Genomic DNA, 12707 nt, shown 5'->3' with positions numbered 1-12707 from the left:
GAAAGCTCTAACCCAGACTATCTAGAGCAGGCAGCTGTGGAGGGCAAGACTAAAAACAGAGCACATGATATTCAGAGCAGTACTCTGCTGCTGACAACCACCAAAATTGCACTGTCCCTTACATCCAAGAACACATGGTTGAAAGATAATGTGAACCAATCTCAGTTCTTTCTTTTCTCCTAGATGTCTGTGTCTCTGTGCTCTGCAAAGCCATCTATAGTATAAACAATCTATATGGTTCCAGCTATAGTTTTAGCAGTATTGGTCCTCACTGTGCAAAAGATTACCTGTTTAATGAACTGATAACACATATAGGTGAAACATCCAACCCAAAAGGAAAGGGGCCCGACTTTCACCGATCTTTGTCACCCTCATAGGCACCTTGTCCAAATACTGTTTTTCCTGTAGCCATTTTAGTTAGTTACTTAGTCTTGCTAATTGTGAGACTTGTTTTACTTCCTACTGAGTAATTCCTACAAACTACAAAAAAAGCACAATTCTTCCTACTGCTCAGTGTAACTGGATTCCAGTTTTGTACTCACATGACCTAACCACCATGAGCACCTTGGTCCTGGAGTTTCTACTACCTATCACATGGAAATTACTCAAGTTACTGCCAATCTAAGTAGAAAGCATTGTTTCACTGTTGTATTACTTGTTATGTATGAATTGCTAAGGGACTTCATCAAACATATTTTGATTATAAAAAAGCAGAAATACATACAGTTCAATGAAGAAATCAAGACAGCATGTACTTCTCCTTACTTTGAGGACTGCGGCCAGGAAAGGGACTGCATTGATTAAACATTCTCCAAAAAAGTACTATTAGTATGCACAGCTTGGTTCCCCAGGCCCCTCTGGGTGACAAATAAAAAAGTCAAATGGAAAAAGCCCACTTTCTGTAAATATTCAGAATGTATTTTTAAGGACTTAGGATTAGATTTCTTTAGAGTGAGTCAAGATGTTTTCAGAGTTCTCAAGGAAGCTACACACTAACAGGGGAATCTAAAGGAGATCTCCTCAGAAATATGCCTTCATGCCAACAGGCAGTCTTTGGGACTTCTTATGCCAAAAGGAACCACTTTTTTTTCCCTAATTTTCACTTAAAACGAAGCCCTCAAGAGAAACTTAAGTGATATGACAATTTGGTATAAAGTAAAGCTTAATCCTCTTAATGGAACACATAATTTCAATTAAAGTATTACTATACATGGTCTGGTATCTTTTTAATTACTTGACACGTTATCCTCCCTTTGAGTGCTAAATATGTTGTGACTACAGCAATGTGATGAAGGAAAAGAGGTATTTCATATGTGCTTCATCACAGCCTTTTCAGATGCCACATAGAAGCTGCAAACAAGCAGAGCCTTTATCATGTGGTCAGTAATACCTTTGCGAGCTTCAGCAAGCACTGTTATTTAATAGTAAGGAAATTTTGGCACAAATACTTTTAATTCTTGAAAACAATACCATATAGTGTGTAACTTTCAAACTTGCTTGGAAATGAAATGAAAGAGATGGCTCCTTCACTTCTGCTTGTGTCCCACTGTATCTACATAATATGCAACTCCAGCAAGGAACAGAAGAGGTACCGGTAGATTAACTGTACTCTGTCCACTATGTCCTAGAATACCATAACATCACCTGACAGCAGAGTACAAGTGTCATTTCTTCAAAAAGTAGAAAATGGAACCTTCAAAATGATCGCTCTTCTACCTTCGTGAAAAAAGTAGGGCTGCCGATTCAGAAGAAACTGAGAATTTGCTGTAAGCCTCTATGAAAGAAGTGCTCCTCAAAAGGAGGAGAAGAAAAAAAAAAATTCTGTATCTCAGATTCCTTTATAAGGCTGACTGCTGGGTCAGAAAGTCAAGGCTTTCTGCTAGGTAAGAGCCTGTAACATTCAATATTCACAAAGCGAAACTGCATTAAGAAGTCCAGTCCACCTCAAGCAGAGTCAGCTTAATCCAAACTGCTGACTTTGAGCTGATGCAGTTAAACCCAGTGTATTTCTGCACTTGTTGAGACCATGTCTGAACACCACCTGTGTGCATAACAAACTGAATTCAGTGAAACCAACAGAACTGCTGTTTGTCAGAAACACGTGCTCCTCCACAGTCCTGAACCACCACCTAATTCCCAGACTGCCTATTGCCTATGCCATTCTCTGTTGAAACCAAGAACTTCTTTGGCCCAAATGCACCCCCTAGGGAGAAGGGCTAAACTTATCTCAGTCTAAGATGCACCCAGGCAATCCCTGGTATCTTTTCCAGCCCCTCCCCTTCAAAAGGCATTGTTGTGCCTTTGAACTATATCCTCTCAAAGACTTTTTTTTTTTCCTTTTTTTTTTTTTTTTTTTTTTTAAATGGGTTCAGACAACATTTTCTTCTTGGAAAGCTAACAAATATTTTGTTAACTAGGAAATAACACGGAAATTGTGTTTCTAAGTATGGAGTTAAATGATCTATTATCCATAGGGCCCACTGTTTGCAAAGCCAAAGCTTATTGCCAGCTCCAGGTGTAACCAGTAACACCATTAGAAACAGCCTGTTCCTTTCTTACCACTTCTGTCTAACAGTACACACAGGCTGCCCAACCTTCAGCTCTTAAGCTCTGTCCAGCTGTTGGGCAGCTCAAGCCCACATCCTTTATGGAGACTCTGCCAGGCAGCTATTAAGGTCAGGAAGGTCAATACTCCTCCTCTGCACAGAGGGATTGCAAGCATTATATTGCCTCCACCTCCTTCTAAGAATGATTTTCAAGCGTGCTGGGTATTTTACGTATGTTTTGTGATGGTTTCTGGTTATAATTCATCAACTAGTAGTAGAACAACCTGGAGGACTGCAACACCTGGCAGTGCCAGGATTGCTTAGTAAGAAAAGCAGGCCCCTGTGATAAATAAGGAATAAGGGAAGCATGTGGAAAAAAATATTACAATCTTACACAAAAATACCAAGTGTAAGGAGACTCAAAGTACCTTAGCAGTAGCTTTCAGCTTGAAAAGTCCTAAATATTAAAAAGTAGCTCTGTACACCAAGTTTATTTAAAATACCAGGCAAAGCATTAGCTGTGGGCACAAGATGACAGCTACAGTGACATAAAGTGTGGGCAAGAACACGCTGCTGCAGCCTGGTAAGATTTGAGCAGAGAAAGTAATCATGGACAGACAAACACCACAGTAATAGTAATGTTGATGTTCATGTTTCCACTACTTAGTGTATGAAAAAGGTTAATGTGATGACAAAGAAGGGTTCCTGCACAGCTGGACAAACTCAGAAGACTTTTTACATCAAGACTAACTCAGTAATTGAACTTGGACTTTTTTTTTTTTTTCCCTTTCTGCATTTTATCTAGACTAACAAATACTGCTTTGAAATGCTTTAGGGTTAAAACTTGTAACTGATAGCATTTTGTTCACTGCTTTTCTTCTCAGAGGAATTTTTGTCCCTATGTATTTCTGAACAGGCTTTTTTTCTTTCTCTGTCTCAAAGATCACGACATTACAGAAATGCAGAGGTATTTCATGTTATTGTTCGAACAATACAGGTATTCAAAAAAAGAAGGGGCGGGGAAGAGATAATTGTGCAAGCTTTAACACTTCCTAAATATTTATTGACACTTGCATCCCCAACAGGGTAAGATAAAACCCAGGAGACCAAGATAGCAACAAATGAACTGCTGAAGAGTATCTGACTCTGTATCAACTTAATTAAATAGCAATAATAAGTGTGACTGACAGCACAAAAAATACATCTATAAAAATTTGCCTCTCAAAGCCTGGTACGGTCTTTATTTGAGAGTTGGTGGATTTTATAAAAATCCAAATGCAGCATAAAGAAAACCACATTCAAGATACAAAACAAACCCTTTATTTTTAGTGCATGGGAAAAATTCGCTATTGCAGCAAAAGGCCAACTGACTTTTTATATAGTGTGTGTAGAAACTGGCATAAGCTTAATTTATATTTTTTGGACTTCATATACACACTTTAAAATTATCTGATTTGAGGTATTTAAAAGACTGAGCTGCCAACTAGTCACAGTCACCCAACTTAGACACATGCTACTATACTTTTCTTCCATCAAAACGAAAACAAACAAGCAATAGTGCTACATTTCTCATTTGGGAGCAACGAAAATGAAGACTTATGCCTAGATCTCAGTTTTAAACTATAAAATTATGCTTATTCTTACAGTAAATCGGAACTTCTCTGTTGTTTGCATACAACTACTAAATACAATTTATGACAAATGTCTCGTAACTTGTCTCAGGCAACTGGGCAAGAGATGTCAGTGTAAGACACTGAGGGCTGCCAGTGCCATGCTGCATTTTTAATGCCTGCTTGTTAAACATTTGGCACAAGCACTAAGGCAAACGTCAGAATATTGCCAGTTTAGAAATAAGAGGTTAAGTTTCTACAAGTATCAAAACACAAAGAACAGTCTGAGAGCATGAAACCAAAAAAACAAAGCACTCTTGAACCTTTCAGAGCCAGCACTACAGCACAGAAATGCACGGGAAAAGAATGTGTAGGGTAGGAATTTGGCACTGGAATGTACTTATCCTACTTCAGTCACAAACAATGGAAAAAACCCCATACACACCCAAAAATAACAGAAGGGAAGCAAGAGAAGTGAACACAGAAAATCCATTAATTTGTTTAGGTATGTAGGATTTGTATCTGAAAGATACCATGTCACTTAAGAGTACATAAATATTGCCAATGATGTCATTTCATCAACTATCACTAGCATGACACAGAACAGAGGACACTGCCAAACTTTGAGATGGAAGGGGGGGGAAAATCTTTCAAAGGAGTTTATGACTAAGGAAGATTTCAATAATATTTGCAGCTGAGATAAATATTATTCACATGTTCTCTTTAATGTGCTAGTGTTCCCTTTAAACAAAAAAGAAACATTTATTTCTATTCCATTTTGCTTGTGATACCACACAGATCACAGCACTGGACCAGGCATTCCACTGGTAAGAAAACAGATCAAATACACTTTTATTTAAAATGAATCAAGTGAATTAAGCCTGGCTTTTTAATTTTTTTAATATTTCAATACTCATATATTTAATATTTATACTTCAGTACTTAAACAAGAAGCAACTCCTGGCCAGACTTTCCAATTAACCCTCAAGCCTACATACAGACATCTCCCCTCCAGGAGTTATTGAAGCACTCTGCTTTACCAGCTTTTCTACAGCTGAAATCACTTCATTACATGTTTCCAAGCCTGTTTAAATCTTGGAGGGATGTATGGATGTATGTATCCACTGAAGCAGACTAGGAGTGTTTATACAATATGTTAATACAGCTTAAATGAGGCAGTGGCAGTGTCCAAACAATGAGATAATATAAAATAAAGATGTAACATCTTAAGTTTGCCACCACTCTTTGCAAAATGGCCGAACAACTACATCTCTAGAGAATATAAAATGATGTAAAGAAATCTGTCAGAAGACTGCTAGAAGGGCATTCTTCTGGGCTGGTATAATCTTGCCCAACACAGAACAAAAATGCTCCTTAGGATGTAACTAAGAGACTGGAGAAGAGATACTTAACAGAGCAGAATCCCACCATGTTTGACCTTACACTGCAAGAAGATTTTATGCCACCCGCAAAAATAACAGCACTCTGCGACCTGTTTACCTTCCACTGAGACCAGGAAACCGCAAATCAAAAAGCTACAACTAGCACTGCACTGCTCCTTTACCCCTACCTCCCCAGGAACTTGGGTGGAAAGGAGAAAGGCCTCACTAGTTTCTATTCACAGTGGATTTTCTGTTAATACTATTTCCAGACTGCTAACACTCATCAAGAACCTGCCCAGATTTGGGTTAGAACTAAAGCAACAGAACAAGTACTTACAAGGGAAGGAAGATACCCTAGTATTAAGGCAAAAAAGATCCACAATTTAGTGGGCCTAAAAACACCCAGTCAGACACCAAAATATTGATCTTCAAAAACCAGCTGCTTCTCTTATCCATGATAAAACTAGTTTTCTTTTTGAAAGCTTGCTACATTATGTATTAGTTATAATTGCATTAATCATTCATCAAAATTACAGAAATTTATTTCCCTTAAGAAATGTCTTATTACAAGAGATTATTATTTTATTCAACAGGCATCTGAGGCCTAGCCAAGAGTCCCCCAAACTCATAACACACGATATAGAAAATCCTCATGTAGAAGTTCAGTAGGAAAGCTAAAGCAATTCAGTACCTGAATTAATAAACATTTTATTTAGGAATAAGATTACTTTAAAATGGTGGACTATAGTTCCCTTAGAGCAAGCATCAAATGTGTCTAAGTTAAAAATGAGTGTCTACTGTAGTTAGGTCTCTGAACATACCAAATTGGGGGGGGGAGGGGGGGGAACGCAGGAAGATTAAATACATGAGGGATACAGAAGGAACAGTGGATTCAAAGGTAAGAAGATTAAGTGAGAAAATTGAAATGAGAAAACAGAGGTCCAGTCCACACCCAAGCTATGTCTGCAAAAGCGTGACTTGGGACTCATTTTTCTCAGCTGGTCAAAGCCATTAGTGTCCAATGCTTGCATTTTTACAAGTATTTTTTACAAGTGTTATTTATCTTTCTCAGGGACTAGGTAAGATCTACCAGTAAAACTACTACTTAGATGATAAAAGACATTTACTTATGAAGAACATCTGTGGATATAACATACCAGGTCTAATTATGGTGGTCTTGCCAAAGAACTGGCCTAGCATATATTTAGCCATAGCTAGGCAAGACATGTGTCAGGTAGTAAGGCTAGGAACAAAATGTATGGAGGGAAATAGGCACTAGTATCCCAGAGTACATGAAATGTGCACTGGTTTGGCTGACCTCATTCTTCAGCAGCGTTCTGAAATCAAGTCTGTTACAGTGAGGCTTTCATTACAGCAGCAGCACAGCACCAAAGAAGAGGTTCCTATTTATCTAAGGCACCTTTAAAAATACAACCCCCAAAGCAACTGACTATATAGTTTATTATTGCCTATCACCAAAGTTATAGGCAATCCATGTCCTGCAGTATCCAACACCTACAAGATAATCAAATTTTGTGGTATCCTTGCAAAGGCAAGAGGGAATCTGAAATTGTGTTGATTTTGAACATTACACTTGATCTGACAGTGAGCAGTATTAACTTCAGCAACCCTTATTTAGTTTGACATTTAGTTGATCACTCTCTGATCACATTTTGTACTTTTTATGTGTGTAATTTTCATAGAATCATACAATAGTTTGGGTTAGAAGGGACCTTTAAAGGTCATCTTAGTCCAACCCCCCTGCAATGAGCAGGGACATCTTCAACTAGATCAGGCTGCTCAGAGCCCCATCCAACCTCACCTTGAATGTTTCTAGGGATGGGGCATCTACCACCTCTCTGGGCAACCTGTTCCAGTGTTTCACTACCCACGCTGCAAAAAATTTCTTCCTTACGTCTAGTCTAAACCTACCCTCTTTTAGTTTAAAACCATTACCCTTTGTCCTATCGCAACAGGCCCTGCTAAAACATTTGTTGCCATCTTTCTTATAAGCCCCCTTTAAGTACTGAAAGGCTGCAATAAGGTCTCCCCGCAGCCTTCTCTTCTCCAGACTGAACAACCCCAACTCTCTCAGCCTGGCCTCGTAGGAGAGGTGCTCCAGCCCTTGGATCATTTTGGTGGCCCTCCTCTGGACCCGCTCCAGCAGGCCCATGTCTTTCCTGTGCTGAGGGCCCCAGAGCTGGACGCAGTACTCCAGGTGAGGTCTCCCCAGAGCAGAGTAAAGGGGCAGAGTCACCTCCCTCAACCTGTTGGCCACACTGCTTTTCATGGAGCCCAGGATACGGCTGGCTTTCTGGGCTGCGAGCACATATTGCCAGCTCATGTCCAGCTTTTCATCCACCAGTACCCCTTTGCTTTCCTTGACCTTCCTTTTCTGGCTGACATACCTGTAGAAGCTCTTCTTGTTATTCTTTGCATCCCTTGCCAAGTTCAGCTCCAGCTGCGCCTTGGCCTTCCTGACCCCATCCCTACACAACCATGTAGTGTCCCTATACCCTTCCCAGGATACCTGTCCCTGCTTCCACTGCCTGTGCAGTTCCTTCTTGCCCTTAGTTTGACCAGCAGGTCTTGACTCATCCATGCCAGTCTCTTGCCTTCCTTTCCCATTTTCTTACACTCTTATGCTCTATGGAAAGCGTCCTTAAAGATCTGCCATTTTTAGAGTGACTAGAAGAAAACTGCTCATTTTGCCAGCTGGGCGGGGGGAATTGGGACTTTGTCATTCAAGCAGGAGAAACAATGATTTGGCACTGTTTGGAAGACATGCAGAATATTTTGCTAAAACAAATCAGCAAATAATCATCTTTCATTTCAGTGGCAAAAATCCGTTCTGTTTATTTCAAGGGCTATGCAAACTCATTACTCGCTACTTTACACGTACATGGAAGTTATCACCTTCATCTCACAGAAACAAACATTTTTTATGAAAGGCGGCCTCAATTCTGAAATGAAATTCTGTGTTAAAATTCCACAGCCAACTCCATGCTAGAAAGTCCTCTTCCAGAGAAGCTGGACATACCCTGTTTCAGAGATTTAGCATTAAAATAAGACTGATTAAGTCTCCACAGAGCATTTTATTTTCAGCACCTTATTTTTTGTTCCATTTCAAAGGAAAAAAAATGAAGCAAGTATAAATGTAAGCCTACCATTTACATCCTATTTCAAGAAGTATTTTGTCAGTACAACATAATTCAACGTAACAGGCTGCCAATCAACTGCAAAAAGCCTGCTTAAACCTCTTTCAGCTAAAATTGTCTTTAAAGTGAAGTTGCCCACTGAAGGGCAAGAGAACAGTAGACATATTTTAAAATACCTGTTCACATGTAAAAGCATGGGTTTTTAAACATTTCTTCAATGATGGGCAATATTTGAAGACTTTAGCTACGCAACATCTATATTTCTTTCTTCAAAAGAAAACATATACATTACCATGCCATGGTCAAAAGTGAAAACGCCAACATCACGTCCATGATGAATGTGATTCCGTCTGATAATGGGATTTCCATGGTTTTTAACCCAAATCCCTGCTAATGCATTATTGGAGATCTCATTGTCCTCATATATTCCCTGGGAAATAAAAATGTAAATTAAGATGGGAATCAAGAACAAACAATTTTATATAAGTTAAGAAATTGATATTGAAAAATACCTGTGCATGGTCTGTAATATAAAGTCCAACATTTTCACAGTCGCTGATGTTACAGTGTTTAATAGTAGGACAAGCTCCCTGGCCACTAACACATACTGCAGAGCCAACTGGAAGAAAACAGTACAGTTACCATAGCTTCAAAGCATAGTGTATTTATAAATAGTCTGGCAGTACTTTTGCAAGAAAAGTTAGTGTGAACTGATATTTAAAAAAGATTGTGTGCACAGTGCCAAAGCATTGCAAGCCACAGGCAGAAAAACACTAATGTCATCATTTTGCAGATGCAAAAAAACGAGGTAGGAGTTGCTTTAAAATCACTCTGCCAAGGTTACGCAGCTGCGCATGATTACCAGAATAGACAACAGTTTATATAATAATTCATGCTTACAAAAGTTCTCACTCATTTATTTCCCTACATTAGGCCCACTGCATACCGACCGTTCACAGCAAAGGACAACAGAAACCTAATAAAGTTCTATGCTAATTACTGCCTTATTTTACTCCCCTTTAAACTTTCATAACCCAGTACTTCAAAGAGCCCAAACAAATAATAATTTTGTAGCATACAAAGACACACTGCCTAGCTAAAGATGGGCAGGAGACAAACAGCACAATCTCAAGTACAGAACTACACATCAGAAACCAACAGATCTCTTCCCAGCTGAGTAACAAAGCTCCTTGCTGCAGCTCCTTGGATGACTTCAGCTACCATACCATTACCCAGAAAAACTCTTTTCAGGCAACTAGAACTCAAACTGCTCAGGACCTCATCAGATCAGTTCAATTCCCTGAACTCCATGAAAACATGAAATTCTGCAGCCACTAAAAATCAATGGCAGATTCACAGTGATTTCAGAAAGGTAAGACCTCATGTCAGGGTATCTGGCCTACATAACACACACCTTCCCCGCCATTAGACATCACTAAACAAGCAAGCCAGTACATGCTCTATTAGTAAGCTTTCATATTACCTTCTAGCATAGTACCACAAAGACTATACTTTAATAATTCATAGACTCATTTACAGAGCTTTTTTTTTTAAATCCTGAAGAAATTATTTTGATTGTCTAGTCTGACCTTATGAATAATACAGGCTATAATAATTCCCTGAATTAATTCCTGCTTCAACTCTAGTAGCAGGAACTTCAGCACATATCTTTTAGAAAAACATTTAATTTTGATTTGAGTATTTCCAACAACTGAGAAACCACCACAAAGCTTGTTAGCCGGTTACAGAGTTGTTACCCTGTTAATTTACACTTTAATTGCTCATCTGAATTCTTCCAGCTTTAGCACCTAGTTACTGGTTCTCTTTATACCAGTGTATGCCATACTCAATGCATGCACGTATTTAGTGCAAGCAATTTACTCCTTCAGCCTTCTCCTTGATAAAGTAACAAATGGCAGTCAGTATGTTTATCGTTACAACTCAATTTTTCTGCTTTATCTTTTAGGACTTTTCATTGAACTAAATAAAAATTTTCAACATGTTGCTATGGACACCAGGAAAGAGCACTTTATTCTGAAGCAGGACTAAACACAGTCGTAAAACAGTCTCTCTACTTCTGCTCAATATTCCCACAGGTATAACTAAGGATCACATCAGTTCTTTTAGCCACTTGACTACACAAGGGCTCATATTTAGCTGTTTACCCACAATGACTCTCTAAGCTTTTCCCAGGAATCCAGCTTCCCAGGAGAGAGGTTTATCACTTAAAACTAGGAACAAAAGAGAGTTCTCCACACTAATGTGAATACTGTTTGAAAGCTCACCTTCCAAAAAGGGCATAGCAACACATCCTCATGGTTATTTATAATACCCTAAAGTCTTTGTCATCTACAAGTCTCATCAATGTGCATTTTATTTCTTCTCTGCAAGTCACTGATAAAGTGGCTTAAAGTCACGAAGTCATCTTTGAAATAGCCACAAAAAAGCCATTTACAATTACCCTAAAAGTTATTTTTCATCTATTTAATGTGTGCTCTGGTAATTCTGTAGAATTCTAATGTTTTAAGGTAATATACATTGAAGTCAAGTATTTTTCAAGAATGTATGTAATTATACCAGGACTGCTACCTTCTTTTAGTCAAAGAAAGTCATCAAAAATGCTAACAGTGTGATGCAACCATTATAACTTTGTGTAAATACAGATTAATTTGGTTTAATCATAAATTTCAAATTCTTGATTGACCAAACCCCCACATTTACGATCTCATTATTCTACCCAGAATCAATAGGCAGTACTACTTGCCATACTTCATATCCTGTTTAGTCTCCCCTATGCCACCCCCGCCCCCCTGGGGGCATACACCATCTCACCCAGGTTTCAAGTTACTGCTGATACATAATAGGAGCCCAGAAGATTTCTTGGCCAGTTCTTTTTAAACTCCTGCATGATTTTAGAATGTCTATTTTTACAGCTGTTTAACCTCATCCATGGTTACTGTCAAGAGTGGAACATATTTCATTATCCCTCTAGGGTATGAGCACATTTATCATTCCTGCCTATTCTCATTAAATATGGAACAAAAATTACACAACACACTGCCATTCAAATTCTTCCATTCTATGATGGATCAGCATCACTGCTAAAACTCCCCTTGTTCCCCAAGTTAAGACACAAGCACTGTCTCTTCTAGACAGATGTTACATCTTGTCTTGTTCATCAATTTCTTTTGTGGGCATAGGGGGGTATTTTGTTGGGGTGTTTGTATTTTGGGGGGGGGGGTCCTGCAATTCCTAGTTTCCCATTTATATTAATTGCTAATAACTTCTCATTTCTTATATTTCATAATTGCTTTCACTCCCCTTTCCTCTACCTCTTTTGGTGACACTGAAGAACTGTGGATTTTTGGGAACATAGTGTGATGTTCTAAAAGCATACCTCTATCACATTTTGCTTATTTAAATGAAAGCAATCTTCATTCTGACTCACTTCACTGGACTTCATCATTCATTGTGTGAAATTGGTCCTTTTAGAGTACCAAGCACATGTATTACTCGTTTAGGCTTTATTTTGTTTACTCAGAACATAATGATTGCACACACTTAAGCAATACTTAAAAAAGGCACATTGCCATCCACTACTACTTTTATCTGTCAAGGTGAGGACTAATACAGATTTCCTCTACAATGGATGCAATAGAACCTCTGGACTCAGGATCTTGCCATTTAAACTTTATTTTAAAATATTCAAAGATGCTTTGGACTGGCAGCAAGAGACCTCCAGCTTCCATCTTTATGTATTACATACATTAGGAACTTTACATATGACATAATGTAGAAATACGCTTTAATGCAATTAGGAGATCTACAGAAAGCATATCAAGCATGTGCTAAGAAAGAGATTTCGAATGCTTATGGATCAATATTTCAGAGATGTCACTGACTTGGAAACAGTAAATGCCTTTTCTGGCAGACTGCCATTCTTCCTCCCTTTTTACACACAGTACTTCCCGAGTAGGTTATAGCAAGGCTTGGTAGGATTAAAAAACTCAA

The 12707-nt window shown here is 38.6% G+C and overlaps 1 protein-coding gene across 2 annotated transcripts in view; it reads right to left on the bottom strand.

Annotated features, from left to right (window-relative positions):
• Positions 1-12707, bottom strand: part of FBXO11 (F-box protein 11) — a 76792-nt gene that overhangs the window by 9572 nt on the left and 54513 nt on the right. For both annotated transcript variants that reach the window (XM_075707526.1, XM_075707524.1), the window contains 2 exons: positions 9209-9315; positions 8989-9126 (listed from right to left, as the gene is read on the bottom strand). In XM_075707526.1, the coding sequence (XP_075563641.1) occupies positions 8989-9126; positions 9209-9315 (245 nt within the window). The remainder of the gene's footprint in view (positions 1-8988; positions 9127-9208; positions 9316-12707) is intronic.

Source organism: Pelecanus crispus, chromosome 3 (genome assembly GCF_030463565.1).
Source record: "Pelecanus crispus isolate bPelCri1 chromosome 3, bPelCri1.pri, whole genome shotgun sequence".
Taxonomy (NCBI): domain Eukaryota; kingdom Metazoa; phylum Chordata; class Aves; order Pelecaniformes; family Pelecanidae; genus Pelecanus; species Pelecanus crispus.
This window is presented reverse-complemented; position numbering and strand designations above follow the sequence as displayed.